Raw genomic sequence first — 15,229 nt, 5'->3', positions numbered from 1 at the left:
TTATCTCAGCACTCCTTGGACTGTTCACTCCTTTGCACTATTTGTATCTTGTTTACAATTCACTGAAATGTTTTCACCTGTATATAGTCATTCCTTACTGTATATTTCTTAAAATGGTTGTGTTGAGACCCACTAAACTGGAGTCAAAGTCCTTAGCCACATACTTAGCCAGTACCGATGATTCTGATAAAGGATGTAACGGAATGAAAACACTGAGGAAATGTGCAAACATTGAAAAACAGCTATTATTGTTGCAGGAGTGCATCATCTGGATAATCATAATTCAGTCTGGCACATTTTCAATATCCAAACTGTGAGGCTGAGAAAACTTTTGGTTACACATCAATTCAATTACTCTATGAATACATGGGAATTAATAATCTAATAATAACAGTTGGGGTTTTTTTGTTTGTTTTTGTTGTGGTATGTTTAATAAGTACATACATATGTTTGAACCTGTGTATTGGGTGTGATCGGCAAACTTAAGAAAACTAACAACACAGATATGATAGACATATAGGAGGGGCAGTGCAAACAAATTCAACCGTTGCATGATTTTTAGACTGGCATTTAAAATGGACATCAGTGTAATCAAGATGTAAATGGTGTGGATAAAACTTTTGCAGTCGTAGCATTTGTAAATACGGACACACACAAATATTGCTAACATTTTTAAATGAATTGCATGTTATGAATACAGATCTAACAGACAGCAGAACCGATTTGTGACTATTAATACCAGTATTAATACCTGTAATAATATCTTGATAATCATTAATATAGTATACGTATTCATCAGTGGCTGCAGAGTTGTAGTTTGTAGTAATTATTACCACCAGAGGGCAACAAACTCTCACAATCTGTGTATTTGATTGATAAATGATCAACTACCAATTCTGTTTATGTGCTTAAACCAATTTTATTGCATTATAAAGCATCATCAAAGCATTTATATTCCAAAAAAAAGTTGCTTCTAAATATATGAGCAAACTATATTATTTAGTAATTTTAATGAAACAAAGAAAATATAGAGGAACATAAGCAACCAAAACATCAACAACATGAAGCCATTGACAGACTCATATTTGTTATGTGTCTTAATTACAATTATACAGGAAGGAAGACAGCTTGCAACAGTGGACAAGAACAGAACAGAAGTGTTTTGTAGCTTGCATAAGTCTGTCAAACCAAGACAGACTGCACTTACTGTCCCCATAGTGTATCAGATTGTAAAGAAATCTGACGAAACTATTGTAGAATGAAGATAAATGTAATTATTACATATTTTCACAGTAGCTGCAGGTTATTTAAGCTTTTTGCATAAATTTTTTGTGTCTGGTTGCAGACCAATTTTGTATCAGACAGACTTGTATTCTATGTATCTTAAATCTAAAAAGACTTTCCTCCACTGATGGATTCCAGTCACAGCTCACTGGGAAGAGGCAGATAAGCTTGAACATCGACCTCTTTGTTTCCCCTCACCACTGTGTGGTCCCCTCTCAGATGAACCAGCAGGTCCTGGTTGACATTCAGGCTAGTGCGCAGTGAGTACAGGTCAAGGATATCATCTTTCATTCTGAACGGGCTATACTCTGAACAATTGTCACCTTCTAACCCGGGGGCACACTCCGCCTTGTAGGAGAAGTACAAGTTGCCATGATTCATAGGACAGATGATTGTGAAGGACCCAGCCTTGACTGATTTGGTGCAAGACCCCAAGAGATCATTGGCTTGGTCATACCAGTGATTATCTTCATCCCACACCTCAAGCTTCAGCTGCGTCTTCAGGGGCAGTTCAACCGTGCCCAGGTAGAAATCCTCGTTCCACTTTGGGTTATTGTTGCAGTTGATGACCTTTGTCTGGAAAGTCTGGTTGCCCATCAGGACCCTCACAAAGCCATCAGTTTCGGTGAATATGTCACCCCACAGGCCAGTGGCATGTTTGACAGTTACAGTGAGGTGGGCCACGCCTCGCTGCTGAGGGCAGCAGTTGTCGGTGATGTGTCTGGTGGGTCGACACGCACACGCACATGGATCATGGGAGCTGGGAGTGGAACCCTGAGTGCAATTTTTGGAGCAGTGTTTGATTAGAGCGTGTTGCAGAATGTAGTCTTCAGTGGCCTTCTTCACTCCCTTTTTCTTCACAGGGTCTTTAACTAACTGATAGAGTGGGTACAGGCTATAACTGATCATTTCTGGATTAGTTTTCAGGGTGTTCTTCCATTTATGAAAGGTGGCAGGTTTGACCTTGGTAGAGAAGAGGAGGTCGGTTGTATTACCTATAAAGCCCCCCACCACCTGGGTGAACCTCTGCTTGAATGTACTGCTAAAACTACCCATATTATTATGTCTTTTCAAGGCATTCTTGCAATACTCTGCCTGAGCTTTTATTTCAGTGCTCTTGACACTTGCTCTTGCAGCTGCCTCAGCATTCAGGCAGTTTCTCACCTCCATCTCAGTGTAGCCATCCAACGCCGCCTTGCATGTTTGCACAGAAGTGACGCTTTTCACTCTGCCACCCAGATCGACTTTGTGCGTGTAATGTGTGCCAAAGGTGGCCAGGAATTTAATGTAATCTGGCTTGGTCTGGTTGTTGTACTGCTGTGGTAGCTTCATAATAGACTGAACAAACATGGGGTGGACGGGTGGGGTTTTTTTCAGGCTGTAACTGAAGCAGAAAGAAAACAGACTTTAGAGGAAACAATGCACGTATTACAGACAGAAGAAATGTATATTATGATTTTAATTTGTATCCTTTTAGCATCTTAAGAGAGTCTCATATGGAATCAAAATGGTGCTACAATTGAACTTTAAAGTCACTTCTGAAATTTGAAATTCATTCTCAAGCTATTACACATTTTTGTTTTTGCCATGATTCAACTGATGCTCTGAAAAATGTTTAAATTGAAGATTACAGCTAACTCATTGTAATAATTGTTAGGCATAAAGAGGCACTGTAAGGATGTCCTCATGAAGAACACAAATAGGTCTAGGTTTGTTCAACTTTTTTTTCACACAAATTTAATTTAAAATTGCTTTTTAAATATGTATGTGTGATTTCTCACCGGTAGGAGGAGCATTTCACTTCTTGGGTAATGAAGCTGAACTTGTCCAGTTTGGACTGAGCCGTGATGATCCTGGCAACAGTAGACTGCATACCCCCAACTAGGAGTGAAGTGGTGTTCAAGTCCAGGCCTACTGTCCAGCCAGGCTGCACATCTGTGTTGCTCTTCATGATAAAAGCTTCAGGGGACTCATACACAGTGGAGGATAACATCATGTTCAGTTTCAGGGGTTGCCACTTCTCCACAGCTGCAGGCAGCCTCTGTAGCCTCCCCCCCATAAGGGGGTTTTTGCAAAGGGTGCAGGAGTTGTTCTGTTGCCAGGTGCTCACATCAATCACGTAGGACTGTGTACGCTTCATGGTGACAACGTCAAATCCCAGTCCAGCTAGAGTTGTCCCGGGTGCCTTCCCCGCAGCTTTGCACATTTCTGCTTGGCCTGTTGTGCAGGTGAGCTGGGCTGAGTGGCACACAGCCGGCAGCAGCCACACTGCAATGACCACTGTCTGGAATGCTGTGAACAGAGGTAAATGAGTGTTGAAAGTTAGATTACTTACTTTCATTTAGGCAAGTTATAATTGTATATTGGAATTAAAATATAAAACACCATCACTCAAAATTTGTGATTACTAAGAAAACAAACTAGGCAAGAGCTTGCATACCACTAAAGAAACATTCCACTACATAAGTTAATTTTCAGCTCAGTGATGAGACTCTATAAGCTTTATAAGCATCACAAACATTGATCTGATATCTAAATTGTTCTGTTTTAGTTGTTTCCCAAAAGAAAACAAAAATCTGTTTTACTATAGAGCCAAATTAAGTATAATAAAACAGTCTTCCAAGTAAGCATACTAATGCTTCTTTTTTGAACAATGAAATATAAAGAACTGTATTCTAACCCAAAAGAGTGACCAGATAGAGATCACAAAATTATTCCCAATACAAAAAGCATTTTATCTGCCAAATAATCATCTAGTGTTATATTGACTTACCTAACATGTCAGCCTGTACTGTACAGCCTGTATAGCAAGATGATAAGATAGGCTGATATGATGTTGAAAATGGTTCCTATATATAGTCGCTCTGATGTGCGTCAACATGTGCGGTTAGCAAGTTTTTAATAGATTCCTGATAATAGATTACTTGGTAATCTAGATTACTTCTGTTTATAAATGTAAACTAAATACATGTCTTTTCAATGCATATTGTGTTGCCTTTAAAACATACAGAAATGTGCCTTTGGAGTCAAAACATGACAGTAATTACAACTGTAATTACTGTCATGTTTGACTCCAAAGGCACATTTCTGTATGTTTTTCAGTGCTCCAACAAAAGAAAAGCTTCAATATAGAAAAGAATTAATCTGATGAATGTGTTTATGTCGCATGGACCATCTGCACCTTTTACAAGTGAATTGTAACTCCTCTGTTTTAATTTTGTTTATGAAGCAAACACCACTACATTTCTTAAAGAGGAACCATCTCTGTATCTGGACAGATCTATCAATCTATGGGCGTTTTTGGCAGAGGAACTAAGTGGTTAGATGTCCACTCTACTGTGCACGTGTCCTTGCAAAAGGTGTGATCAGCTCAGGCATGTCATGCAACACTTGTACATGCATGTACATCTTTGCTGACTTACAGAGACCACAGACTTATTTAGTTTTGCAGAAGTTGTTTCTATCTAATTCAAGATAACTTCTTATTTTGATAGTTTCATGCATTCCTTAATACAAGAGGTTAGCAATATACAATAGTAAAACCCTTTACCCATCAATGGCACTACCTGCAAAGGTTATATTTAAAGTTTATACTAACACATACAACAGGGACCCACAGGCAAAGATAAACATTAGAAAGCAATTCATGTCGAGTGCATGTAGGGATGCGGAGAGGAGTTCCGCCAAGTGTGTTAGGTTATTGTCTTAAATAAGGTAAATGCAGTGAACAGAGTGAAATCATTTAGAAACATTTAAGAACATGAACACAGCCTGCCTGTGCAGATATGCATGACTGCACAGACATTGCAGGAGCAGATAAGTCAACTATCCAGCCAATAGATCCACTCTGAGCCACTGCTTCTTTGCATACTGGCTTTCTGTCCCACAGCCATTATCCAGGGCAACTCCAATACAGGATGACATACTATACACTACATGAAATTCATTCATGTTGATACAGGACATTTCAAACCTCCTGATGAGGAAATAATCAGGATTCCTTTTTTTCCCCACCATCTACTCCAGTTGTATGACTATGCACTTGTTTTGCACCTGCTTCCTGTCTTTCTCCCTCCTGATGGTGTCATTCCTGGTGAGTGCCAGTGTTTCAAACAGCTTCAAAGACTGCAGATACTTTTTCTACATGCAGACACCACCTGTCGGGATCAGAGGAACAAGCTTGAAGAAGATCTGCCAGAGGTATGCAGACAAACTGCGCTACACCACGTTGTATGACAGCAGTCGTCACCTCCCCCTCTACTCAGCTTACATCTTTAAGAAGTCTGATGGGAAGAGGAGGATGGACACACCCTGGATGTATGAGCCTCAGGTATAGACAGCAGCATTGTTTACTGTTAGGACTGAGAGAAGCTGATTGGTTGTGTGGGCAGTAATGCAGTTATGCTATGTCAGATGAAGATGTCATAGTCATACAAATTGTGTTTCAATTTTACTCTACTGACTTTTGAAGTAATAACAGCTGGTTATTAAAGAGCCCACAGTTTACACATACAGAAAAACAGAGGCATCGATCATTTGTTTATTAAGGGATATTTTGAAGCTTGGGTTTAGTGCTTGAGGTTATTTTGGAGACTTTTTCTATCAAGGTCATAACTTTTTGAGAAAGAAGTGGCACTTGTTTAATCAAATTTAATTATGGATACAACAATTTAAGACTTTCCTATATTGGCTTAAGTGTTCAGTCATGACCTTCAGGCTCTAGTCACTTAAAAAAGAAAAAAAACCTCACATTTCTTTTTCTTCTTTTTCCTACAGTTGGTTTCTGAAGATGAGAGTGGTAACATGAGGGCACTTCCCCTTACAGATGACACGCCACCCCTGATTGAGGACAGCCAGGCTGTGTTGGAGGACTATACAGATGCTGTGCAATATAAACGTGGCCCACTTAATCCAGACCTGCACCAAGCAGAGTCAGATGACAAATCCTCCACCTACACCCTGACCAACGTGGTCCCATTAATCACAGACGTCATGGACCTTTCCTGGAATCCATACTTGGACATTGTTCGCCGTCGCCTCAACAACTTCTGCTTTGGCAAATCTTTTATGGTGACAGGGGTGACCATCTCTGGGGCAACCATCCAGAGAGATAAAAGAGACCGCTTGGCAATTCCAAAACATTTGTGGCTGGCGTACTGCTGCCCACAGTTTGATCGTAATTCACCGTACGAGGTGAGGTTCATGTTTCCCAGTTATGGGGGCTATGCACTGAATGAACAGACTGGCCACAGTGTGGTGGAAGTCCCTCTGAAGACTCTGGAGGTTTTCCTAAAGAGCCAAACAGACATAGACAGTGATGTGACTATTTTCTACAAGGGCTGTGTGTCAGAAAACCTCTTCAAGAAGAAGAAGAGAGACCTGATTAGTGTTACAGTATGAGGGGAGATCTTGAAGTGGATGCACAGACACGATGAAGCCTAACCTAATACTAAAATGCACCTATAAACTGGACTAACACCCAATAAACTTTAATAGTGAAAGTGTTAATTAGTCCTGACTTCACATATCTTTAATAAATTGAATTGGCATCATTTTAAGAAGGTGCAGGTCCATTTCTTGACCTATGAGGCAGGTTAACATTCCAATTTTATGGTCGCCGCCTGTGGCAGGGAGAAAGGGCCACAGCAGAATATATTAACTTGCACCTCCAAATGAAATAAGATGTTATGGCATGCTAAAGTGATACCTTGTGATTAAGCATCAATTTCCACAAAGTTGTGGAGACTCATAATAAAGATATTAAGAGAAGAACTGTCAAAATCAAAGCATCAGAGCCTGAGATATCCTGACTTGTATACAGACTTGTATATACTAAGCTATAAAAAGACTTTCAACATTTCCCATCATGCAACTCAATAGCATCGTTCATCTGAGCTTCCTTGCCTGATAAACAGCTATGTTCTTAAACCCACTTTGTTACATAGGCTTGCTGATAAAAATTTGCAGTTTATAACTGATGACAACATCAGGGTTTTTGCCCCTTTAATCCAGTATATCAAACCAAGGCAGAATTAACCGATTGAAAATTGGTCACATCATTTGTTTTGTGTATTTTGTGTCAATGGCTGAGTTTATGTTATACTAGTTCACACATTCATGTATATTCAAATGACAGGAAAGTCTCTATGTTAGTCAAATGGGCCCTGATTATCTGGATTTTATGGTTCAACTGTTCAAATCAAACTTAAACAATGTTTATAGCCCCTAAAAACTACCTCATTTGTGCTCTGTAAACCTGCACAGTGCTGAACAAATTAATGCTTAGTTGTTTGGCAAACTGGTTTTGCCCAACAGTAAGAACATGCTATAAGGACTATCTGTCTCTAATACAGTGTATGTGGAAGCTGAAAGCTGTTGAATGATGCAACAGGCAAGAAGAGGGTGAATTTTTTTTTTAGGCTTTAACAACATGAGTACCTCTGACATTCTGTGGTTCCTTTTGGTCATCAATCTTCTGCATTTTACGGGAAGATCTTGCACTGTACAGTATGACATCAGAAACAGTCCTCACTTGGCCACACTGCAGCCACTATACTCTGCTTCACACACCATGGTTGAACGTCTAAGTAACCTACTAGTTTAAACATATTAAGAATGTTGTGTGCTTGTTTGTAAGTTGATTATGAATCGCTGAATTTAAAACATTAACAACTATTAATTTTAACTTTCACTGAAAATACATTCTGGCATCTTTATCAAGCATTATATATAGATAATTGATTATTGACAATGCTTGATAGACCCTTCATATGACTTTTAACTATATCAGTGCCAAACACCTGATTTGAAATCTTGACTGGATGCTGTTGAGATATTTTTCTTTCATGGTAGATATTTTTTTGTTTATTAATAAAAATAAATAAAAATCATGCTGTTTTGTAATTATTTTCCATAATATCCCTGCATTCATATTTCTCCAATTCTTTTGATTGCATTGTTGGGGGAGACTTTAATTTCCAATGCGTTGTCCAAAAGTTGTTCTACAAGCAGGAAAGTCTATGACAATCTTTGGACAGTTTAGTGACAGGTATAGCTTGCATCACTTTGAGTTGAGTGTAATTTAACAGTCAAATGCTATGTCAACAATGGTTCAATGTTTTATTTGATCCGTGAGGTCCATCTACAGGAGATACTCTTGCACTCTGACTACTATACACTTTTATTATACTTTTTGGACATACTAGACTACCAACTGTTTTTAATCACTAGAATAAACATTGTGTGTCATCTTTTTTGTCCCATCTTTCACACTATTAAGTGTTATCATTATGCACTACACGAGGAGCTGAACCTTGAAATATTTGGTTGAAACCATGCTTAGGTATTTAGAGTGACAGTAGTAAATGAGCATCCAAGAGACTGACTATGAACGGATGCTCTTATTTTTTACTTATTGTCAGAACTTGACACTCACTATTACACAATAAGCAAGTTTCAAGTCTCCTAAATGATTTTCATATGATGCAGAAAATGAATGAAAAGCAAATGGAACAATAGAAAAGATACACTCAAAGTATACTTGATTTGCAGTAAAAGGTAAAACAAGTAAAACCACTGGTGGTTCTGTAATGCCCTAAAAAATATAGCTGTGAATTATAATGTTTTCACAGGCAAATGTTTAAAAGGCTTAGTTTAATTGATGCAATTTTAATAGTTTTTAAACAACAGTGGAGGTCTATGGCATGGAAGATTTTCAGGCTTTGCATTTTACTAAATTTCTTCTGATTTTACTGAGTTGGATTTCCAAACAGTAAATAGTATTACATTTATAATTATTTTGTCTGTTAGAGGAAAAGTTGGTTTGAAAGATTTAGAGTCTGTGAATTCTCTGTTGGGGAGTTATGAGAAAAATACATGAATCCATTGATTTCTGGGTTTGGTTCCCTCATTTGAATATCATATTCCATGCTTCAATGTGATTTGTTCTCTGACAGAATCTTCACCTTTATGATGTCATAGAGTTCGATGATGTCAGTGACGTTTATGATGTCATTTCTACATTCTATATGCTTTTAACTGGCAGATTCTCACTCATTTGGTATCTGATTGCTCAGCTGTCCAAACCAACATAGTAGCTCAGTGTTTAACAAACCTGTTTACTTGTTATTTTAGTGATTGATTAGTATTTTTGATAGTATTATTGTATTTGTTGTTTTGTTTTTCCCTCTGTGGAAAATTTACATCTCTTAAAAATGGACATCATCTTCAAACGTATCCATGAAATGAGACCATCGTCTTTCTCAGAGAAAGAGCGAACTTGTTACCAAGCAGAAGTGAGTTACTGTCAAATGTGAAAGTGCACTGTTCAATTTAATGTTAGATTTGAGTAAAATATGGAGTATTTGTATCTGAATCTGAATTTATCTTGCAGAAACTGATGCTGAGACAGTTCATGCTCATGAAGCAGCAGGATCAAGTCCCTGATTACTTATCTGTCAGGGACATGAAGACCTGGCTGCGCACAAGAAGGAGATTTATGGAGGAGTGAGTTGAATTCATAATTTAATTGACTTGTACAATGATAGAAAACTCATATATTATATTACAGCTTTTTACAAATATGTGCAACTTTTAGAAGATAACTAAACTGTTTTTATTTTTACAGGTTTCAGGAAGTGATTGACAGACATCAGATAAAACATCTCCTCATGGCTGAACTTGTGAGTAAAATATAGTGAATCTTCACACTGTTCTGTGATATGTAAACCTACATGTAACACTAGTCTACTTTCACCTTCATCATCTCACTGTGTTGTTGACAGGGCTGGACCACTGCGAGGAGATTCTGCCTTAATCTGATGGAGGAGGAGCTCCACGAGGAAATCACCAAAGAAGAGCGTCTGTCACAGCTATGGGGCAGGAAGGTCACACTGGAGGGCCTTCAAATGTTTGTGCAAGTCATCCGTCCAAAGGCAGAGGCACTGGTGCAAACGTTCCTTCCATCCCTCCAGAGCAAGCTGCTAAGGATTTTTGGTGGCATCCAGCTTCCCCCAGACTCTGCAGGTGATGCAAAACCAACAGAGCTCTTGGAGCTTGAACACATCACTGCACCAGTCATTCCAGAGGTGGTCAACATCACTTTAAAGTTCCTCCTGGAAGAACTAGAGATGGAGGGGAAAATTAAAGCTGCCAGCACTGAGGTGGGGAGACTGCTAAGTGACACAGCAGCTCCCTTTCTCAGCCAGTATGGGGATATCTCAAGATATCTTCTGCTCGGGGTTTGCACCACAGCAGGGCGATACATGATCCGAGCCATCTTCAAGGAGACGGAGCATCTCTCCAAGATCTTTCGTGAAATTGACTATGATGAAAGTGCTTTCTGTGTCAGAGGAGGCGTCATATCAATGATGCAGGACATGAACCCTGAAGTTCAGACTCCAGCATTCAGCCAGAGCAGCTCAGAGTTGGTTTCTGCTACAAATGCCTTTGAGGATGTTACTTCTGAGGAAAGACTATATGAGGCACCTCTGGAGGAGGGGGAGACTTCTGCAGAGGTTACACTCAGAGAGAGCCTTCAAAATGAACACCCTGAGGAGATGGTAGCTTCATCGGAGTTCAAAGTTCTGCAGGTGGAGGTGGTGGCTGAGAACTTCACTGTGAAGAAAAAGAAGAAGAAGGAGAGAATACATGCATTCTTCCGTGGCATTTGGAGGAAAATGTCATGCTGCTGCTTCTGAAGCACAATTCACATCAATGTAAATATGTAAATGTAAATAACTGTATATAATACTTAAGTGCATTAAATAAATGACACTCAAAAAAAAGAAAGTGTTATTATTATTAATATATATACAACAGTGGGTTTGGTGGGACACCAACCAATGAGAAAATAAAGCCAGTGTCAACAAAACACAAAGGTTAATGGTTATTCACAGTTTTCAGTTTCAGTGGATCTGTAAACATTAAACATCACTTCCTCCTTTCATTACTGATCATGACATCACAAATGTATAGTTTTGTTTCTGTTAAAGGCTCGGCCATTTCCTAAAACACCTGGCACTGTAGTTGTTAACAAACTTCTACACAAACAGGAGTAAATGGTGCATCAATGGGGGATTATTTTAAGCTGTGGATTGATACACATTTGTGTTTTTGGACAGCAACAGAGCTCTATGGCACAGATGACTATGTGCAATCAAGATTTGGATACACAGACAGTACTTAGTAGGATAAGTAGTTAATGTTTTCCTAATGAAACTTTATGTGATATACACGAATGCTGGTATAGAATGTGATTAACATAACTTGATTTGACATGTGATTAAATGAAAGCATTCATTTTGGATTGTATTATGCGCTCGGTGCAGGGGCAGAAAATACATTTCTTCCCCACGATGAAACCGACTTTGCCTCACTGTAACCAAGTTTCTCCTGCTAGGATATTTTTTTGGCCTAGTTGCTGCCAGTGGCTAAATCCTATCCATTTGCATCGATCTCCTTTGAAGAGAGATGCAGATGAGCTTAATGAGTGGGGAGCCTGCGGTAACCACCACTTTGTGTGTGTGTGTGTGTGAGTGTGTACGTGTATGCATATTTGGGATTTTATGCTTGTGCATGACTGTATGTATGTGTACACCAGGCTGTTTTGATCCAGTGTATGTGTGTGTGCTGCTCTGCCAGCCAGTGTAATGACAATGACTGGTGTTGTCTCCCTTGGCACACAATAGCCTGGACACCAAAATGTCACTCGACAAGCCTGTCTCTTCTGTCTCTCTCAGCCTCTATTCCTCTCTTCCCCCAATTCTTTCCTTTTTGCTGAAAGGGATTTAATGACATAGACGAGTGACAGAGCTGGAGCATGAAGAGCTGTGATACTGGGACACAATATGTACATTTGTGACTAAACATCTCAGAGACATGAAAGTGTCCTAACAGATAATAGATAGATAATTTGCTGTAATTGTGGCTGCAACTGTGAAGCACAGCAGGCAAAGCTTTCGGCACACAAAACACAAGACATCATTGCTTGCATGGTGAAGCCATCTTGTCTGTTTTCTTGCTGTATTTTCACTCTCAGATACAAGAAAGTCAGAGTGTGACAGCAGAAGAGATGGATGACACTTCCAGATGACTTTGAGGTCTTGCCAGTGCCAGTCTTGTTACCTGCTGAAGAAAAATAGCAGAATCTTTATTTTTATGTTGACAAGACAGACTGTAGATGTAGATGTATCACTACCAGATATACAGCCAGCTAAGAAAGATAGGAAATTGAGTTGTCCAAACAACCCATGACAAAAAGAGATATTCGAGGTGTGCATATACTTGTTTTTAATGTGAATACCAAGGCCACAGCAACCCTTGTTCTTTTTCTCGTTTAAAGCATCTGTCATGTAAATGTGTAAATTACAAGACAATTTCCATTTGCTGGAAGTGCTCATTTGGTTTCTTCCTTTAAAGCTACTGTTGTGTTTTTCTTGACTGTTTTCATAAAAGTCTAATGTTTATTCAGATGGGAGCTCGAGCAAACAATCTGAGATGATCAGACACATACATGCACCTGTGTCCACACAAACATGTTGAGGTTTGGTGGAGAGTAAAGCAGTGACCAGTGAGGAGAGGAAAGGATGGGCAGGCGAGCTGAATCTGTGATGACTGCCTTACCAAAGGCTCTGTGGGATCCTGCCTCCTTCTCCACCAATGAGAGAACAATAGGACTGATGCCTTTGTTATTGGCCAATGGAAATGCACTGTATCAGTTGGGTGGCAAGACGTGCAGTGCTTTGCATAATGAGTGCTGATCACAGAGAGCTGTGTGTGAGACCTGTAGCAACTGTTTGAGTTAGATGGCCAGGTATAAGGACATTTGTAGCAGCTCACAGGGATATACTTCAAGAATAGTGTTGCTTGTGATTTTTCCTTCTGCAGAAATACCTTTCTGGTACATATCCAGGATCTGACAGCATGGGACCCATACTTACTATGGCATTTTGGTCACAGATAGTTTTACTGCTACTCAATATAATGACATCATCAGTCAGAGGGAGAGTGGAGAAAGAGTTGTCTCCAGAGTGCAGAGAATTCCTCTACATGGCAACACCACCGTCTGGACTGGAGCACCCTTCCCTCCATTTCATTTGTCAGCGTTATAACAGGAAGCCACGCTATGTGACTCTGTACAACACCGTGGACCACATACCTGTCTACTCTGCCTACACCTTCAAACGCACGGATGGGGAGAAATGTGTGGATGTGCCTTGGATGTATGAACCTCAGGTAAAGAAAAATAGAAGGTTAGACATATGGAGCTAAGACCATAAAGTGTATGTGCTGTAACATCAGCAACCTTTTTCTGTATTGAAATCATGTTAGTTTTGTTGTGCAAATGCTTTAGTTCATACAGATGTCATATATCACATTGATCATATCTCTTTACCTTCATCCTCTGATTTGTCCTGGGTCTGTCTGTTCTGTCTACACAGCTATCCACATCATCTGACACAGATGAGATGCAGCCCTTCCCACGTGGTTACATGCACCTGAATTTCGAGGATGCCCAAGCTGTTCTGGATGATTACACAAACGCCATCTTCTATGAACGTGGTACCCTCAACCCAGACGAGCATCATGATGAGCTCGATGACAAGGCCTCCACCTACACCCTGACCAATGTTGTGCCTGTGGTGCCTGAGTTCAACAACGGAGTATGGAACACACAAGAACATATCATCCGCAAACGGCTCAACAACTACTGTCGGGGAACAGCCTACGTCATCACAGGCATCACCACCTCAGGGAAGATGATCCGCCGACACAACATCAACCGCATTGCAGTGCCCACCTACTTGTGGTCGGCTTATTGTTGTGAGGACTATGACCATAATGCGCCTTATGATGAGCGCTATAAGTTCCCATCTTTTGCTTACTATGGCCTCAATGAGAAGGATAATGAGATAGTTGAAATCCCTGTCCAAAAGCTTAAGGAGTTCCTTAGGAAGACAACTTATGTAGACCAGAACTTTCAGATCTTTGTAGGTGACTGTGTCCCAGCCGCCAGTCCAGTTAAATAGGGAAATATTTTGCTTTAGGGTAGCTATTTTGCATTTTTCCCCAACAGTCTTTGAATCACATTTCATTATATTATTTTATTGTATCTGGCCAGTCTTACTCAGAAAAGTTGGTGATACTTTGTCATCATACACTATGAGACTATATGTGTTAACAGTGCTCTTAGATAAACAGCTGACTTAGAATAACTAGCTGTTAGAAAATGTAACAGAAATGTGCCTGCCTTGTCAAATCTGCAGTAATAAAACATTGCCCATCTGTGACTGAACTGTCTTTGAAGTTTTTAACACATCCAAAAACACTTCTGTGATATGACCATTTCTCATTATCTTTTTTGGGACTTTTGATTTCACACTTCTCATTTTATCTAAGCTTCTTTCAGAATGAAACAATATACTGTATAACTAGCAGTACATATAATCTAATTGATATTGCCAACACTTTTATACTGTGGGTTAAAAATGTTGTGGTCAACACACTCAAGAACAGTTCATTGGTATACATACTGGATGTACAGTCTATACTTTAGTTTCTGTTACTTAATAGTCTTGTTAAAAAAATAAATAAAAAAGAAGGTGGTGTGGATTTAGAAGATCCGAGCATCTGTCTGTCCTCTGACATATGGATTGCCATTATTATACATTCAAGTTTCTCCATTACATGCCTTTTTACTCTTTGATGTTGCTCCTTAACTCTAACCCTCATCCCACAAAAACAAGACTTAATGCAAAACATAATTACTCAAAGTATAATACCTTGAAAGAAGAGGGGAGATTAAACGTCCTCCATTTCAACTCAGTGTAATTCGGCTCTCTGTATTCCACAGCTATAAAATGCTCTCAACGAATGATAACATTCACTATGTTTGAATTACTGCTACAACACTTGTATCACTTTGAATATATGAAAAAGACTTTAC

At 39.4% G+C, this 15,229-nt stretch overlaps 3 protein-coding genes across 3 annotated transcripts; 2 read left to right on the top strand and 1 right to left on the bottom strand.

The window, feature by feature from the left end:
* Positions 1–1,281: 1,281 nt before the first annotated feature.
* On the bottom strand, positions 1,282–4,064 carry LOC128383446 (perforin-1-like). Its single transcript, XM_053343067.1, has 3 exons — positions 4,058–4,064; positions 3,066–3,576; positions 1,282–2,668 (listed from the first exon to the last, which is right to left on the bottom strand). The coding sequence occupies exons 1-3, from the start codon at positions 4,062–4,064 to the stop codon at positions 1,423–1,425; spliced, it is 1,764 nt and encodes a 587-aa protein (XP_053199042.1). The 3' UTR covers positions 1,282–1,422.
* Positions 4,065–5,320: 1,256 nt separating this feature from the next.
* si:dkey-85k7.11 (endonuclease domain-containing 1 protein) lies at positions 5,321–6,684 on the top strand. The gene is made up of 2 exons (XM_053343066.1): positions 5,321–5,614; positions 6,061–6,684. Exons 1-2 carry the CDS (start codon positions 5,321–5,323, stop codon positions 6,682–6,684), a joined length of 918 nt encoding a protein of 305 aa, XP_053199041.1.
* Positions 6,685–13,266: 6,582 nt separating this feature from the next.
* Positions 13,267–14,312, top strand: LOC128383444 (endonuclease domain-containing 1 protein-like). Its single transcript, XM_053343065.1, has 2 exons — positions 13,267–13,518; positions 13,725–14,312. Exons 1-2 carry the CDS (start codon positions 13,267–13,269, stop codon positions 14,310–14,312), a joined length of 840 nt encoding a protein of 279 aa, XP_053199040.1.
* Positions 14,313–15,229: the final 917 nt, after the last annotated feature.

The sequence above is a fragment of the Scomber japonicus genome, chromosome 22 (assembly GCF_027409825.1).
Source record: "Scomber japonicus isolate fScoJap1 chromosome 22, fScoJap1.pri, whole genome shotgun sequence".
NCBI lineage: Eukaryota > Metazoa > Chordata > Actinopteri > Scombriformes > Scombridae > Scomber > Scomber japonicus.
Note: the sequence above shows the minus strand (reverse complement) of the source record. Positions and strands in the feature narration are given on the sequence as shown.

What these genes read in the sequence shown, in the direction of transcription:
- LOC128383446 (XM_053343067.1), bottom strand. An exon ending in GTGAAATGCTCCTCCTACCG is followed by an intron (nt 2,669 to 3,065) that starts GTGAGAAATCAC and finishes TTTCTGCTTCAG; the next exon opens with TTACAGCCTGAAAAAAACCC.
- si:dkey-85k7.11 (XM_053343066.1), top strand. Translation starts at nt 5,321, where the DNA reads ATGCACTTGTTTTGCACCTGCTTCCTGTCTTTCTCCCTCCTGATGGTG. An exon ending in CCTGGATGTATGAGCCTCAG is followed by an intron (nt 5,615 to 6,060) that starts GTATAGACAGCA and finishes TTTTTCCTACAG; the next exon opens with TTGGTTTCTGAAGATGAGAG.
- LOC128383444 (XM_053343065.1), top strand. Translation starts at nt 13,267, where the DNA reads ATGACATCATCAGTCAGAGGGAGAGTGGAGAAAGAGTTGTCTCCAGAG. An exon ending in CTTGGATGTATGAACCTCAG is followed by an intron (nt 13,519 to 13,724) that starts GTAAAGAAAAAT and finishes CTGTCTACACAG; the next exon opens with CTATCCACATCATCTGACAC.